Below are 16,803 nucleotides of genomic sequence, written 5' to 3'. Positions count from 1 at the left end.
AATTATACCACACCTTCATTATTATAATTATACCAATCCTTCCTTATTATAATTATACCAAACCTACATTATTATAATTGTACCAAACCTACATTATTATAATTATACCAAACCGATACATTATTATAATTATACCAAACCGATACATTATTATAATTATACCAAACGTACATTATTATAATTATTCCGAACCTACATTATTATAATTATACCAAACCCACATTATTATAAGTAAACCTATCCAGGGGCGGCAATTTGTTTCAAATATTGGGGGGTATATTTGCTTGGATGCAGGCGAATTACTATCAAAGCGGAGCCCACCATTGGTTGGCGCGCAGCGTACAAGAAAATTTCTGGTTTTGATAGCCCCCCAGGTCAGCGGAAATGGCACTTCTCCGGCTTGAAAATGACCAACCAGATGTACAATTTTGCCTGAGAACCAAGTTTTTCCCAATAGTTTTTTTTTCATTCATAACCTTTTTCAAGATTGTCACCAGTCACACATCATGTTCGACCTCATCGCATCTCCTGTGGATCATTACTTTTGTAGGTAATTCTACGTAACGCCCCACAATACCCGTCAGCCCCACTTTTCAAGGTTTTAAGCCTATTATTTGTTCAGAATTGGGGGGGGGATATTAGATACTACCGTATATCCCCACCTAAAATATTGGGAGGACATGTCCCCCATCCGCCCCCCCCCATGATCGCCGCCCATGTATATATATATATATATATATATATATATATATATATATATATATATATATATATATATATATATATATATATATATATATATATATATATATATATATATATATATATTTATATATTTATATTTATATATTGTTGCTACAGCCCTATTTTCCTTTTTTATCGGCAAACCAAATTTCATTACGGATGCGGTTAGTCTAGCTATTCATTTCGGAAGAAAAGAAGTAAAAACTACTTTCGGTCATATATAGTAACAAATTGTGACACGGTTAGAAAGGCGCCTTGCGAGGAATTTGCCAAGGGAGGGGCAAAGCTTGTAGGCAAACTATCTAAGCGTAGCGCCACCATAAGTTGGCGCGAAGCGCAAAAGAAAATTTTGGCCGAAAATGCCTCCCAGATCGCTGGAAATGGAACTTCCCAGGCCTTGTAAGTTGCATCTAAGCATTTTCTATTTTGAAATTACTAGCGATATCATAATAAAATACAAAACATATGCTAAAAAAAACTATGCCACCAAATATTGGGGGGATATTAGACATTATATCCCCCACCTAAAATATGGGGGGACATGTCCCCCCCCCCCGTCCCCCCCCCCCATGATCGCCGCCCATGTACCTATCCTATATTACTTATAAGATTGCAATTGATAAAGACATTTCATCGTCCAGACAATTTCGTAATTTTTATTTGACTTTCTTTCTACAGGTATAAATGGGAACAATTTACATCGATGCCCCTTTTACTGATAGTATTACCATTTAAAAACCATGTGTTACCGACAGGAATAATTTTCGTGCCCCATTAATCAAGTTTCTGCAAGGCATAGTGATCATTTTCACCAATCTACATTATCAAACTGTACGTGGGCTAAAAACTGTCCGTATCTTCGGCAATATATATTTTCGACAGAAAAATCAAAGCTGTTGAATGAAGCAAGTATTGGGAATTTTCAGATCTTATGAAACATTCATGTTTCCTGCCATATATGTACGTGTTTATTCCCACTACGGAAATGTCTTGATGCCCTTTTATTATTGTTTTGTTTTAGTTATTGTACTTCTTTATCCTAACTTAAATACAATCATTATATACTTTGGCAATGGCGTCACTAATCTTAGTATCTTTATCTAATGTTAGTATCTTTATCAACCACTTTGCAGAATATTCTTTTTATCATTATTATTATTTCGTTATAATTTCAAATTGTTTGTTTGTTGTGCATATTTAACATGCCAATCTAATTTATGCTGAGCAATCTGATTAATAAAGGTGTAAAAATTACGACGGCACCGTCATTTTCAGAACAATTTATAATCACATATGACAAATTCTGCTCATAATTAAATTCAGTTTGTTAATAAAGCTTTGCACACAGAAAGATATGTATATACACTTTTCACCATGGGATGCCTACTAATATAGTAAGCTTAGCGGGCTATACACCAATATGTATTTGACATCTGTAGTGAGCTAACGTGCCCTCAACTCTCAAAACCCTGCTGTGAAGTTTCGAAACGTATTTATAACGTATATATATATATATATATATATATATATATATATATATATATATATATATATATATATATATATATATATATATATATATATATATATATATATTTATATATATATATATATATATATATATATATTTATATATATATATGTATATGTATATATATATATATATATATATATATATATATCTGATCATGATTTGTCTCTTCTCATATTTCAGCTTCTAGGGAATTGTTAGACAAACAGTTTCATACAATAAATTGGACAATTTGATTATGAAAGTAGACAAGACAGTATTCATAAGTATTACCCGAACTACAAAACTTCACTTTGAACAACAATGTGACTGTAGCTTGTTGCCAATCAACCTTTAGCTGTTTTTACTTTAGCGAAGAAATGGCAATGGCAATGGCTATGATAATGACAATGATAACATATTTATATAGCACTTTACATAAAGAATATCTAAAAGCACTTTACATGGGACTAGAAAAATCATAAGAAGTACAAATATAAGATACATACAGAGTAATAAAAAGAAAAAAGTACTCAAAACAAAATCAGAAATCAATTAATCGAGTCAATCAATAAATCACTCAATCAATAAGTTAAAGGAAAAGTTACAGCTATAGGACTGTGCAACGGAATTCTTACCTGCTAACTGGTTCATCGCCGCGGGTAATGAGAAGATTAATCCGTTAGTCAGTCCACCCATTCCCTTCATATCTTCCATCTCATTAAATAAAACACCACAAGCCTTTGCGCTGCCGTAGACGAAGAATGTAACTGTAAAGACCAAACCAGATGAGACCAATATCTGCGGACATTTCCGAATACCTTCCATCTTCTTAAATTCGAATAGTTTCTCTTCAAAAAATATCACAGAAAGTTACTTAAACTGCACCTTACTTTTCGCAATGATTTCTTACAAGTGGTTTGACATATTCCCCGTCTTCAAAGTCTCAAAACGGCAGACATAATATGACCAATCGAAAGAGTAGGCTTAGTTTGCTGTACGTAGCGTGTATACCTTCACACTCAATACATGTCAACGTATCGCGTACCTCAGACTATTTTCACTTGTCCATGGCATTATTTTGGCATTAACTAGAGCCAAGTTGTAACTGAAAAGCCATGCCCCCTTTTCCTTCCCTTGCAAACTCACAGATACTATAAGCAGGGAGTTGTCATTCCATAAAAAAAACTCCCTGCTGTAAGATAATGATTGGTTAACATAGAAATTACATCACGGACAAGGTGTGTCAATGGTAAAGGTTATTCAGGCAACGGTGTGTTCATAATTTATTTACTAATTTACTTTTTACTTGTAAACAGCACATCGTATACCGGTATCATCTATCAGATATAATCTACGGTCATATGGCATGGCGCTACCGAGATTATAATCAACGATACTGTTCACGAAGCATGAGCTGGTCATCGTAATTAACCTGTGCAATATTAAAAGTGAAATACTGCCAACATCTAGTGAAAACCTTCTGGTATAGTTACGCGAAGTATTTACATTGTTGTATATGAATGACCTATGTTTTTCTTCAAAATAATTTGTTTGCACTTGTATTGTGCGATCATTAATATTCCCTAAAATATGCTTAAGTTGTAAAGCATAAAGCTTTAATTAAGGGTATTGACTACTTAAGTAAGCATATATGCTTGTTTCTAATAATCACGATGACTTTCTCGTGCTATGCACATGACATTTATGTATATTTCGTCAGCTTATGATCAGGCAAACTAAACAACAGTAAGACATGGGCCTAACAAATGATTCAATACAAACGGAGCCTAATGTTATACCCGGTTCTGGTTATCACCGTGAGTGTTACCAGAAATTTGGTATTGTACGAAGGTTACAGACAGCAGAATGCAAGAAAAGAAAGTTTCAGGCAGATGAAGGTAAATAGGCCTAAGCACATATATATATATATATATATATATATATATATATATATATATATATATATATATATATATATATATATATATATATATATATATATATAATTAGGTTTTTTGATACGACCCATAGCCTAGGCTAGAGCAGAGGCTAGACCTAGGCTATGGCACGTAAACTAAAAGCCTAGCCTAGGCCTAACTAGCCTGCAGTGGCTAAGTGTTAGTACGACAGACCGGTAGAGCAACTCCAAACTACCCCACCACCGGACTGACAAGTTCTTTCAGAGAACAGAGGGCATAGTCGCAGATAGGCGATCCCTGATTTTTTTCATTTTTAATATGATATTGAACTATAGGCCTAGGACTAATTGTTTTTAAGCTGACTGTATATTTCTAGTGAAGGGCAGAGTCGCAGCTAGTGAAGCAGTGCTATTTTGCTGGGAAACAATTGGGGGTGGCGGCTAAGACTTAGCCGATCATTATTCATGTTGGAAAATGCGGATTTTTTTACTGTAGTTTTAGTGGAGGGCAGAGTCGCAATGAAGTGATGTTTTAAGCCTGAGTAAATTAATTCTAAGTTTTTCAAATCGATTGCAGGTCGGAGTCACATTGAAGAAATGTGAAGTCTTATTGTGAATCATGGTTACAAACAATTATAGCCTACGTTCTTCGAATGTATCTTTTAGTGGAGGGCGGTATTGCAGTCGAACATCATCATCAACACCTCTCTGTTTGCATGGGGGCTCTTTTGGAGAACGACTCATCAATAATAAAGGGGGTAACTTCAAAAAAATAAAAATTGGTGAAATATGTTTTTTTTTATTGGAGGGCGGAGTCAAAGTGATGAGATGGTTTATTGTTATCTTATATAGGTTACTGCGACTCCGCCCCCTGTAAAGTCACAGTGGTGGTTTGTTGGTTTGATGGTATTCTGGAGCTGTGCCACTTCGGTAATGTTGTCGTTTATATATAGTAGAATATTATTCATAATTATTCCACTGGTTGGGTGTCATATTTTAGGGTTTAGCCAGACAAGTATGCATCATAAACAACAGCCGAAAACGTCAGCAAGCTAAGGCCGCTTAGCTTGTTAAAATTGTACGCTGTGTTTATGTAGCTTGTGTGGCGCATATTCTAACGTCACCCGGCCGATGAGCATATAGTTCTATTAGTTTACTAGTTTTGTTTATGTTGCTGGCGAATGGCCGAATCGGGCCCGAATGAGCATACTGTCCTGCTTTATAACCAGCGACAGTGTAGGGTAGTTTATTGGTGATCAGTTTTTAAAATTGTGGGCTCTAGATATTTATGGATGATCTGATCTGACAAATGATCAATTTTATTTTTAATGAAGAAGGAATCATTGTTCCCTCTATACACTGCTAGCATCGTAGCAGTGGTGTTGCCAAGGAGGTTGGGGCACATACCCCTACAAATCAGGTGCCACCCCCCCCCCCCCCAAAGGTGTCTGACAAAACAATTTGGTTTAAGCAACCCCTGACCCTAAGGAATTGGGGGAGTTTAGGCTCAAGCCCATTCACACAACCCTTCGGAGTAAAAATAAATGTTCTGGTTGGAAGTGGTGAGCTATTTGAACATCAAAATCTGATTGTATGGCCACAGGTTCGAAACCGGTAAGGAAGGTCGTAACTCCACTGTAGGCGTTTGTCACCTGAAACGAACAATACTAATTCCTAATGCCGGATCTCGAAAGAGATACTTTGAACAGACTTTGTTAATGAAATGGAGGTAAACGACAAAGGCAAATGAATATACGTAATTGAAATCGTAGTGAGTCGGAAAATCAAGAACAGTGTAAAAACCTCCAGCCTCCACCGGGATTCGAACCCGGGCCTCTCGCTTTACATGTGGACACCCTAACCACTGTGCAGGCAATGTGGTGTGACATGTTCTCTTCTTAAAGTCTACAAGCGACAGACATAAATTTGGCCGATCGAAAGACCAAGCTTGGTTTGCTGTACGTAGCGTGTACTACCTTCACTCAATACATGCTTCATGTGGTTTGACCCCATGAATATTCAATTCAGTTCGTCTTGCAAAGCATAAAACAAAATATCTGTACCGTATAGGTATATATCTACATGTACATTTGTATATGGCATGGTGCTTTAGCGAAATATAAAAGAATCATCCATGTGGTACGATAGACATAAAGAGGAAAGTTAGAAAGAAAACGTGGGTAGTGTTATCGTGTATTATTGTTTATACCTTGTGAATTGCATATATACTTCGCACTGGTGAATTGTTATTAAATTGACTGTTGTGTAATTCATATTTCTCCTATACTCTACATACACAGTGAACAGTAGCGATGGTGAAGATGCACCAGAGCTCTGTACTGTAGAAATACCTTGCAATCAATTAATCTCGTATTTTATCATGTTAACATTAGATACATATCATGTCTTATTCAACAAACCGGAGTCGAAAGATGTGGCAGCTTAAATATGCAATAACGTGTGTTTTATTAATCAACTTGGTGTTCATTACGTATTTATTGCTGTATACTACGACCATTGGTAAGGACCACACAGGAATGTTTCGTAATAAAAACTTGTTTATACAATGGAATGAGCCTGATCACGGACTGGTAGAAGGGAAGGCATCTTGCCAGAAGAAATTACTTTTATTCGGAATGAAGCAACACTGGAAAGAGTTTTGTAAATTCCCACAGATGCCTCAATTTAACCAGCTTGTTCAGTTTCCAAGAACTTTTGATTGTACGAATCTGAGCTGTTCTGTAAACTTAACTTATTCGGAATCGATAAAGGACATACGTGGAGCCGATATGGTACTTTTCACCGATGTTTACCAATGGTTAACACCAGACATGTGGGCCTGGGCTCACGGAAACAGATCGGAGGCTCAACCCTGGGTTCTTATATCCCTAGATAGCCCATTGTATGCCTCTGGGCTCACGCCTCCCGAGAAATTTTACCATACTAGCTTCAACTGGATTGCCTCATATAAAAGCGATTCAGATGTTAGCCTACCGTTCGGTTACTACGAGCCTTTCCTCCAAGATAGGCCACTTGATATGGATTTAAAATCGTTTGTACAAAATAAGACTCGTTTAATAGCATGGATGAGCAGCAACTGTGAGACGTTGCAGTGGGATCGTCTTCGGTTAGTGAATGAACTAAATGAAATTATACATGTAGACATGTACGGAAAATGCGGCGAGAAAGAAGTTCCTTGGAACGACCGAAAAGTAATTAATACTCTTCTCGGAAATCACAAATTTTATCTCAGTTTCGAAAATTCTTGCTGTGACGATTATATCAGCGAAAAATTCTGGAGGGCATTGGACATAGGCATGGTGCCAATCGTTGTTGGAGCATCTTTAGAACAATACACGAAATTTGCACCTCCAGGTTCTTTCATACATGTTGAACAGTTTCCTTCGTTAGCAGCATTAAGTGTTCATATAACTATCGTTGCAAACAACGAGGAGAAATACCTGGAATATTGCCGATGGCGGGAAAAGGGAAGAATTGTAGTTATTAGTCAAGAAGATCAATACGTCACACCTTTGCAGCCGCAAACACAATGTTCTATTCTTGAGAGATATCTACAGTACAATAGCACAAGGGAAAAGAGACTTAATTTCATGGGGAAGAGGTGGGGAGGGAGCTGCCGAGGATGCGGGGAACATTGGATAAAAAAGTATATGTTTTCCAGCTAGATATATCGTCGTAGGTATTATGTTACGGCATCAAAGACGACAGACACGTGGCTAATATGATTCTTACATATATACAAAATGACGAAACCAATACGCATTTGTTTCGAGGGTCCTCGTGTCAGCTGCCTGCTTGTTTTCGCGGAACTGCTATACAGTATTTCAACGATGGAAGTCGAGTATAATTGATAGTCTGCTGCATTCAGTTAATTTATGTGTTTGTATGATATTTTCGATGTTTGTATTTGACGCTCATGTTGATATGTAGACAATTCAGAGTAAACTAAACACTTTATAATTTTTGACAATTCCGAAGGAGAAAAAGTGCGTTATTGTTTTCATGTTATATATTGTATTGTTAACTTTCATCATGTATGTAGCTTCTTTTCCATTATATTGGAAAAGGGATATGTGTAAATGTATTGCTAGAATTCCGTATCAGCTTCAGTCATAGCTCATATAAGTTTTAAACCTTTCGTGTAATTAAATGTAACTGATTTTATGTTCGGCTTCCATAAACGAAAATATATTTAGCAGAAATGTCTATGAGTAAATGACATAATCATAGTATGGAAAAATCTTATTTAATTTTAATTTTGTGTTGCTTCTTTTTTCCATTTTAAATGATATAGGAGCATTTTGTTAACATTTTGGCAAGTGAACCGCGTTAGCGTCAATCATACCTCGTATAATGTTAACACCTTTGGCGACTTTGAATGTTTAACAAAGTGTAAGGGAGTTTACATATAATCTTGGCAAGCACGGGGTTTGGGCAATGTTTTTAATCACCGCACTCAGACAAATTCGCATTTTGTTGGATACAAATTCGGTCCAAAATTTTCAAATAAAGTTTAAATCAGGATAGTTAGGAAGATTATCTTTTAGTCTCATGTTATCGAAAACTTTCCAATACTCAGGCCCAGTAAAATCTCTGGGTTTGATTTCTTTTGAAATTGCGATCTACATAAACTACCATTCAATTCCAAGTTGCTTTACTAATTTTTAAAATTCTGCCATATTTTTGGCACTTTTCAGTTGAATAAGTAGACCTGCTATTAACAATATCTATGAACCTCAGATATTTATTAAGTTGGAATACCAGCTGACCAGCAATTCTTAAAAACATGTGAAGAGTGTCCATTTACTACACATTCACCAGTAATAGATGTAAATATGCGCGGATTATGAGAACAATTGATATCGTGCTTTCTATCTATAGCCATGGTCAATTTTCCCATTGATGATCAGGATTTGTAATCGACCATTTCTTTGAAGTATCAGATCGTTCTGAGGCAGAATACTTGCATCATGCACAAGAATGGGTGGAGGAGCATGCATCCAACCCCATAGCCACATTCAGAAATTAAAATCCCCTCACAAAAATCACTTCAGATATATTCTATCGCCATCATGCATAACGTGAGTTAACGAAAGATAATTTCATTGGCAAAATCTGGTAGACACACGATGAAATAAAGTTTGCTTCTCTGTGCATTTTACAATAGCAATCAAGTAAGTACCTTTTCTCATCGGAACATGAATCTTCCCCTATGATTAGAAGAACAAAATTGAAAATACGTCCCATTACCAATGATTTTCACTTAGTAAGAAGCTTTTGTTTGAGAAGTTCCACTTTTTGGGGATGTAAGACAATTTCCTACAATTTACGCAAGATAACATCTGAAATAGATTGGCAAACTCCATCATCATAATCTTCTTCTATATATTTTACAGTGAACAGAGCATTTAAATCCTTTTTACCAACTTTCAGGATACTATAATCCTTTTGCAAGTTATTAGATCTTTTGTGTCAACTAATCATAGGCTCTTCGTGAAATGTTAAATTGATCTCACACGAATAATATTTCATCTTTAGTTAATGTGGTTCTTATCAATGACTTTATACTTTCATCAAAGAAAAGATCTTACTCTTTTCCAGAACCATCACGAAGTTTCACACTATTAGGATGGAAAAAATGCTCTCCTGCAACCAATGGCACAGAGCCCTTGACAAAGATCATGACATACCTTTTCTGTCTTTTAATTTGCGAGTTGTTGGGATTTACTATTTGCTGATATTAAACTCTGCATAATCTTCCTCAACCTTTTGTCTTGTACAGACGAAGTTCTGATTGTGCATCAGCCATACGTTAAAGCGTTATGGGGGTATCTGTCCGATAAAGACAAATGTGTTTATACTCTTGGGTGTTTTCAGTCGTCGAGCAATTTGTTGGCCTACCTTCCACCCAATTTACTTTTTCCTATTTAACTTTGTAAACATAAGCCATATTTTCAAAAGCAACAACGGCTATGACTGGTTTCAACCTTGGTCAAATCAATTCTGTCATGAATACAAAGCATGCAAGATACATAACAAATATATGATTAAAACATTACATGCTACTGTAGGTAGTCTTATCTTGAGATATTTGTAGTGAATGTAAACGCAATCTTCACCTGGCAACGATATGAAGTCCTGGTAGGAAGTCAGCCTGAAGGGTCCTCTCCTGTCGTCCAATATAGGTGAAGGAATGGTCACAACAATGGAAGCCAGACGCCAGTGATTGTGCTTCCTTGGCCAACCGGTTTAATGTACAATTCATATAAACTTGGCCATCACTCCCTACCTTCTCTTTTAATTTCCATAATTTTACAACTTTACAATTTCTTCGTAGACCAAGTTTCTCGTCCACCATGTCCCTTGCTAAGAACTGCATGTCCCTCCAAAACCTGCTGTTAGTTCTCGATTTTTCGTCTCCGAAGGTTATACGACTTCCTGTAATTAAAAACATTAGAGAAATTTTTTTAGTGAACCAAAACATATAATAGAACTGTAACAACTACAAAACTGTTAACTTGGTCCCATGTAAGAAATAGTACTGCGCGACTGGACAAGGAGTATATGAAGATTAGACTACCTACGAGATGAAGTAAAGGAGGTACGATACCGCTTGAATCCAGTTCACACCTCTCTTTAGATTACGCCAATTCGTCATGCCTAAATATAGCATAAAACGACTAGATACGCCGACTTCATTTTATAATCGCGTATTAATAAAGTCGCACTAAATGGTTGGTACATCAACTACTTTTCATGTTCCACAACCGTGCATCAGTAATTACTACTTTGTGTTCTTAGCGCCGTAATATATGTAACAGGATATGAACAGTCTATAGTTACTGTACCAGCTATGAGTATCGGCTGGATTCTGAAATCCCCCTAAAATCTGAATGCGGATGTTGAGGCCCCCACCCCTACTAAAATCCGAAACTCAATCCTGTCACCAACCCTTGTAAGTAGGTACTATGTTCTGGAATTTCTCTAAGTGTTCTTGTCTTGGCTGCAGTCGGTAAAAGTTTACTAATGTGTAAAAAAAAATTCTCATATGCCTAGGCTAGCATAATGTAGGCCTAACGTTAAAATGGGTAACGCTAAGTTTCAAAGAAGATAAACTTGACATAGGAAACGAGAAAATAGTAATACTTACAAACCTTACAACAAGTGCAGAATTATCACCGGACGTTGATCGATTACACGAAACCATTAAAGAATCAGAATGTCTCGCAGTCATTGTGCGTAATAATTGGTTTTCTTAAGGATACTTTTGTATAAGTAGTACAATAGAAACAACGGGATATTTGATAGTGCTTAAATCAGTTATTATCAGGTTTCCTAGCTTAACTTTTTTTTATTTACCCCCAGCCTAAGATCTATAGTCCGTCTCCTCGCCTCGACATTCTGTGGAGAGATTCCTTCTCGCAAGTTTATCACTCACGATACATACACTGTAAGTTGGTCTTCAGTTGAAGTGAAGGAAAATAAGAATATAACACCAACATAACACAACATAACACAAGTGTTTGCTTAACTTGCTTTATTCTGCACTGCCTCTTTTCGTTAACACCGAATGAAGTTGTACACATGTCACATGACTTAATATAGCGGTAAAGGATGACAATAGAGGTCCAGGGATGTGTTACGTCACAACCCTGGTGACTTATATACTTACTGCCTACAATAGAGTACCTTACAATTTAGGATTAATGGATTACGTGAGCTACAGCGCACAGGCAATACTATAGAATACATTGACTACTATTGTATACCCTACACAATAACCAATTCGAGGGCGAGAGAATCCTGTCTTGTTAGCAGGTAAAGTAGAACTTGAGTGTGTGTGTGTGTATATATGTATTTAGATCCTCCTGCAAGCAGGAACTCTCGAAAAAGCCTCATTGGCTTATCAAAGCCGCAAGCTGACCGAAGTCAGTCTCTTAGATTCATATTTAACGTCCATGATTATGAATTATCTATTGTCAACAACTCTGTAACTGGACGACATACATTTTGTTGGAATTATTATTTTCATCTTTAATGAGGGTAGTCCTGCTCAGTGCAGAAGCATTGCTTTCCAGAGGAGCCCTCAATACTGTACAAAATACATATACAATATAACGCAGTAGAAGAACGGTAAACATCCAAAAACACATAAAGGACGGCAGCAAGATAGACAAACAAATATCAGACATCTAAAGAAAATTTATAAAGTTTTCATATCGCGTTTGAAAATATTAACATTTGGCAAGCATCTCAAATATGGAGGAAGACTGTTCCACGACCAGCCTTAATCCCTGCATTAATCTTGGAGTGACTCGAACTGGGGACCTTATTATTGGAAGGCACCGGCGTTAACCACTGAGCTAAGGTCACTTAGGTCACAATACTTCGAGTTGCAAAAGATGGAAAAGATATAAGTAGGCAGATGCTACTCTGACCCATTTCCCTGATGTCCATAATAGACTTCCACAAAATAGTTTTCTTCTTTCTGCATTCATTTGCCTATTTTGTACATCAAGAGCCTCCAATCCAAATTTCTGATAACTACCCACGTCATTCTGGCCTCTGTTTACAGATCACTCGAGCATTTGGGCTCTACAGCACTATAGAATTAATCTTTATCTCACTTATTACCTTGTTACTTTTCTACCGTTTTAATGCTAAGAATAATGTAACTGTCTATTCCCGTAATTGTTGTAAGACTCATTCTACTAAATTACACCTAACACGTACCTCACCATTGAATGGTCTTAGTTCGTATGGAAGCGGAATGCATAACTGAGACTTTATCAATAGAGCTTTAGTGAACTTGTTTGGATTTCGTGGCAGGCTCTTTATCTTGGGTGAGTTAGTCCTTTTCAAAGGCATCGTCCTATGCTCCTGCTATTTTATTAGTTTTGGGGACCTCTTTCATCTAAACTTTATCCTGCATTGTGGGTTACATATACAGATAATTCAGGGTTTTCTCTAAAAGGTCCAGCAAGCCGAGCCATCTTAAAGCTATATTTTGCATTGGCCGGTTCGTACTTTTCGTTACTTTGACTGAGCCATCTGCGTAGGCTATGATATTCGCACATAAATTGGATCCTCTCAATCCTAGGAAGAGATTTATCGGCCGAGCAACTTATGAACACTACGCCGACGGATAAAGAAGGGGTGTGGGTAACCTCCCCCCCCCCCTCCTTCTTACTTGCACTAATAAATTTGTACACTCTATAAATTGCTTTGAAATATTCTTTTATGATCTATACATCTACAGTTGCATTAGTTAATTCAATGATGAAACTAAACGATATTGTTCATTGAAGTGAGCCTCAGTGTGACGTCAGAGACATATTTACAGTATTTATCCTTCACGTAGAAGGAGTACTACGAAATATATAGGCACAAACAGGCACACACCTTTAAAGACAATATAGCTGCTATAACTGGTAATTGATCCAGTTATGGCAGCTAACCACAAGCACTGAAATTGATGCGAAGAATAGCAAATATTTAGGTTAATCCATTTCAACATCTCAAAGACTATTATATAGCCGTAACGTAAGAAACTCGTTTGCTCGAAATTACCCGGAGAGAAATGACAACGGCGTATATCTACATAGGTCAAATAACATGTTAGTCTAACCATACCTTATGTAGCCTAAGCCATAGATAATGATTGTTATGAATAACTACCAACCACCCTCCCCCTCCCCCCCCCCACCCCCCCCCCCCCCTTAACGACGGACAATGGAATACCTTAGCATCTGGCCACTTTCTGAACTACTGAGTGAAGTGAAGGCACACCATTCAAATACCGCTGCAGCTATATGGTGAACGAGATTTCGAGAGGCCTGAACAAAAATGAAAAAGCAGAACCAAACCCAAGTTCCCAATTCGAAAACTAGTTATACCAAAATGCACGGAACGGAGCCCGCTCAGTTAACAACACTGCCAAGCAGCAATTTTGAATCGGTTAAGAAAATCTTACTCTTGGTGAGGACTTGAACCCATGCAGGAACATATCGACATTTTAACCGCTATACCACGGCTTCACCATTCAGTAGTATAACTAACGATAGGTTTTATTTTAACTAAACCCATTAAAAGCATGTAGGTCTATAAAGAGAAGGTTACCTCCCTACATTTTGAATCTATAAATAAACCTTTTCAATGTTTCATTTTTGTTATTAATCTTTACGCGCAATAATATTAGACAATAATATTGCGTGCCAAGAATTTTGGTCCTATTGAATTTAGTACATAAACAAGATCCAATAAAGAAATGCAAACGTGTTGATACTCTATTCATAAGTAAATCTTTCTCTTTGGCTTTAAAAATGCTATTGTTAGAACAGCAAAATATTATATCATAGCGTTAAATGAAATGTATGATATATGATAAAAGTCGAACTAAAATCCTTTCAGTATAACTTTGCAGTACCTTGTTTTATGTCGCACGCAATGGTAACTATAATCTAAACAAAGTTTAGGTGTGACTCCAATTTTCAATGAAGACCACAATGCGTCTCATAATTGATCAAAAGCTTCAATAACTTTGAAAAAAAGATGAAATATGCGGTTTGCCAAATTATTGTTCGTTCTTTTGATTTTTTACTTAACACGGATCAGCGATTTAATTGAAAATGCTTATATTCTTTATTATTATTTGGAGGCTTAAATTTATGATAACTATTGAGCCTGTAAAGAAGGCCGTACAGTGTAAAGCGAATAGTGTATACATATCGAGGTATTGCACAATGTGTATATATATATATATATATATATATATATATATATATATATATATATAATCTTCCAGCCTCCGTCGGGATTCGAACCCGGGCCTCTCGCTTTATATGCGGACACCCTAACCACTAGGCTATGGACGCTGATTGTATGTCCAGAGGTTCGAAACCGGTAAGGAAGGTCGTAATTCCACTGCAGATTTATATACATACAGATATGTATACAAATATGGAACACTTATCAAAATTGTGTCTTGCTTTTTCTTTCCTTTAGTTTAGTAAATGGTGAATAGATTCCTTTCGTTTACATAGACGTCACCATTATTAGACAAGAGACGTTTCCAAGATATAGAGATCTGTAAATCCAACTCCCAACCCACATACACCCATGCCCTACCATGCCACATTGCCATCCACATGTATGTATGTGTGTACGTATATATGTATGTATGAAACTGTGTATGAACGTTTATATTAAAGAATTACATTTTCAAGAGGTACAAAGATAAGTGTTATGAACAGCTATCATATAGTTTCTTGCACTAGATGAACAGTTATTTCAAAGGAGACAGAAAACCAACAACCATTATTGGCCTAAGTGATATCATGAACTGACTAATCCAAACAGCTATATTAAGAAAATATCATTCCGTTTGCAAGTATCGCAAATTTAATGTTTCTTCATCAATATGACATCATCACTTTTCATGTTTTTCTTGTTTTATGGATTTTAGGTAATGAAGATGGTTTTGCGAATACTTAATCTAAAATATTGAAACCTCTGAAAGTGAAATAATGATGCCATTGACTTCGACGCTGTTAACAGTTTGTTTACCTTGAAATTATTGACAGATGAATAAAGAAAGTGAAAAACAGTATGCATATAGTATAGTTACACTTTGACATAACAGATCTCCCACAAAACGAAGCAAGGAGAGGAGCTCTTCTGCACAAACCTGTCAAATAAGCTAAAGATGATGATTGAGCTTGTGTCCCCTTTAAGTAAACACTTTTTTCGATACCGATAACCTTTCGACATACGCGCCAAAATTCTTAAAGGACGACTGCAGACAAAACAAAACTAAGTAGGCCTACCCTATGTTGTAGACCAGTAAAAGTTATGAGCCGTCCAGGTTGTATTTACTGTTTGAGAAGTGATCCTTTAAACACCTGTCATTCATCAGTGAAAGCGGCTGAACTGTTTAGTCTAGCGCACTGTCCATTTGGCCCGTAGGCTCTAAACTTTTATTTTGTTGAATATCTAGCATGGAAACTTGTTCAGTTGAGTTTATCACGATTTCAGAATGAAGTAAAATATTTCGAAAAAATCGAGTATCGATAATGTAATGTATTCTCTATCAAGCAATAAAATGTGTATCAAATCATTTACAAGAGGAGAATTTTAATCTGATAAATATATATTCAATAAATTTGTTGCAAATGAAAATTGATCAATGGTAAATCGACAAATACGGCACAATATCTTTTTTCTTGATATATTTTCAATTATTCATATCTGACCTCAGAAAACGTTCAGTGTTGACCCTGAATATGCTAGAAAGTCTAATATTGGTCACACGTTTTCCAATCAACAATAAACATCTCTCACTATCAAGCTATTTGCCCACGACGAGTCGTGTGAGTCTATATGTGAAACTCATGAAAGCCAGAAGCACCATTTCCATAATTCCCTTTTTTCAATGTTTTTTTTTTCCTTTTTGCATAGTTTGGATTGCTTCACTAAAACTGAAGACAATCTATACTGATGATTTTTATTGGCCAGTTTAGCTTGTGACGTCACATATAGAAATGCTATAGCGAGTTAGTATCTACATTGCTCTTCTTTAATTAACAAAATTAATTGGAACCCTTACCAG

General features: G+C 36.3%; 2 protein-coding genes across 10 annotated transcripts in view; one reads left to right on the top strand and one right to left on the bottom strand.

The window, feature by feature from the left end:
- The window catches only part of LOC139964649 (monocarboxylate transporter 6-like), a 29,006-nt gene that overhangs the window by 3,148 nt on the left and 9,055 nt on the right, over positions 1 to 16,803 (bottom strand). For 2 of the 9 annotated variants that reach the window (XM_071966422.1, XM_071966423.1), the window contains exon 2: positions 2,893 to 3,024. In XM_071966422.1, the coding sequence (XP_071822523.1) occupies positions 2,893 to 2,971 (79 nt within the window). In that variant the 5' untranslated portion in view covers positions 2,972 to 3,024. The other 7 variants (XM_071966424.1, XM_071966417.1, XM_071966419.1 and 4 more) reach the window with 7 other exon arrangements.
- Positions 6,965 to 7,861, top strand: LOC139964893 (alpha-(1,3)-fucosyltransferase 4-like). The gene has a single exon (XM_071966952.1). It carries the CDS (start codon positions 6,965 to 6,967, stop codon positions 7,859 to 7,861), a length of 897 nt encoding a protein of 298 aa, XP_071823053.1.

Source organism: Apostichopus japonicus, chromosome 23, assembly GCF_037975245.1.
Source record: "Apostichopus japonicus isolate 1M-3 chromosome 23, ASM3797524v1, whole genome shotgun sequence".
Taxonomy (NCBI): Eukaryota; Metazoa; Echinodermata; class Holothuroidea; order Aspidochirotida; family Stichopodidae; genus Apostichopus; species Apostichopus japonicus.
Note: the sequence above shows the minus strand (reverse complement) of the source record. Positions and strands in the feature narration are given on the sequence as shown.

Coding starts and splice junctions, on each gene's coding strand:
- LOC139964893 (XM_071966952.1), top strand. CDS start 6,965: ATGGTACTTTTCACCGATGTTTACCAATGGTTAACACCAGACATGTGG.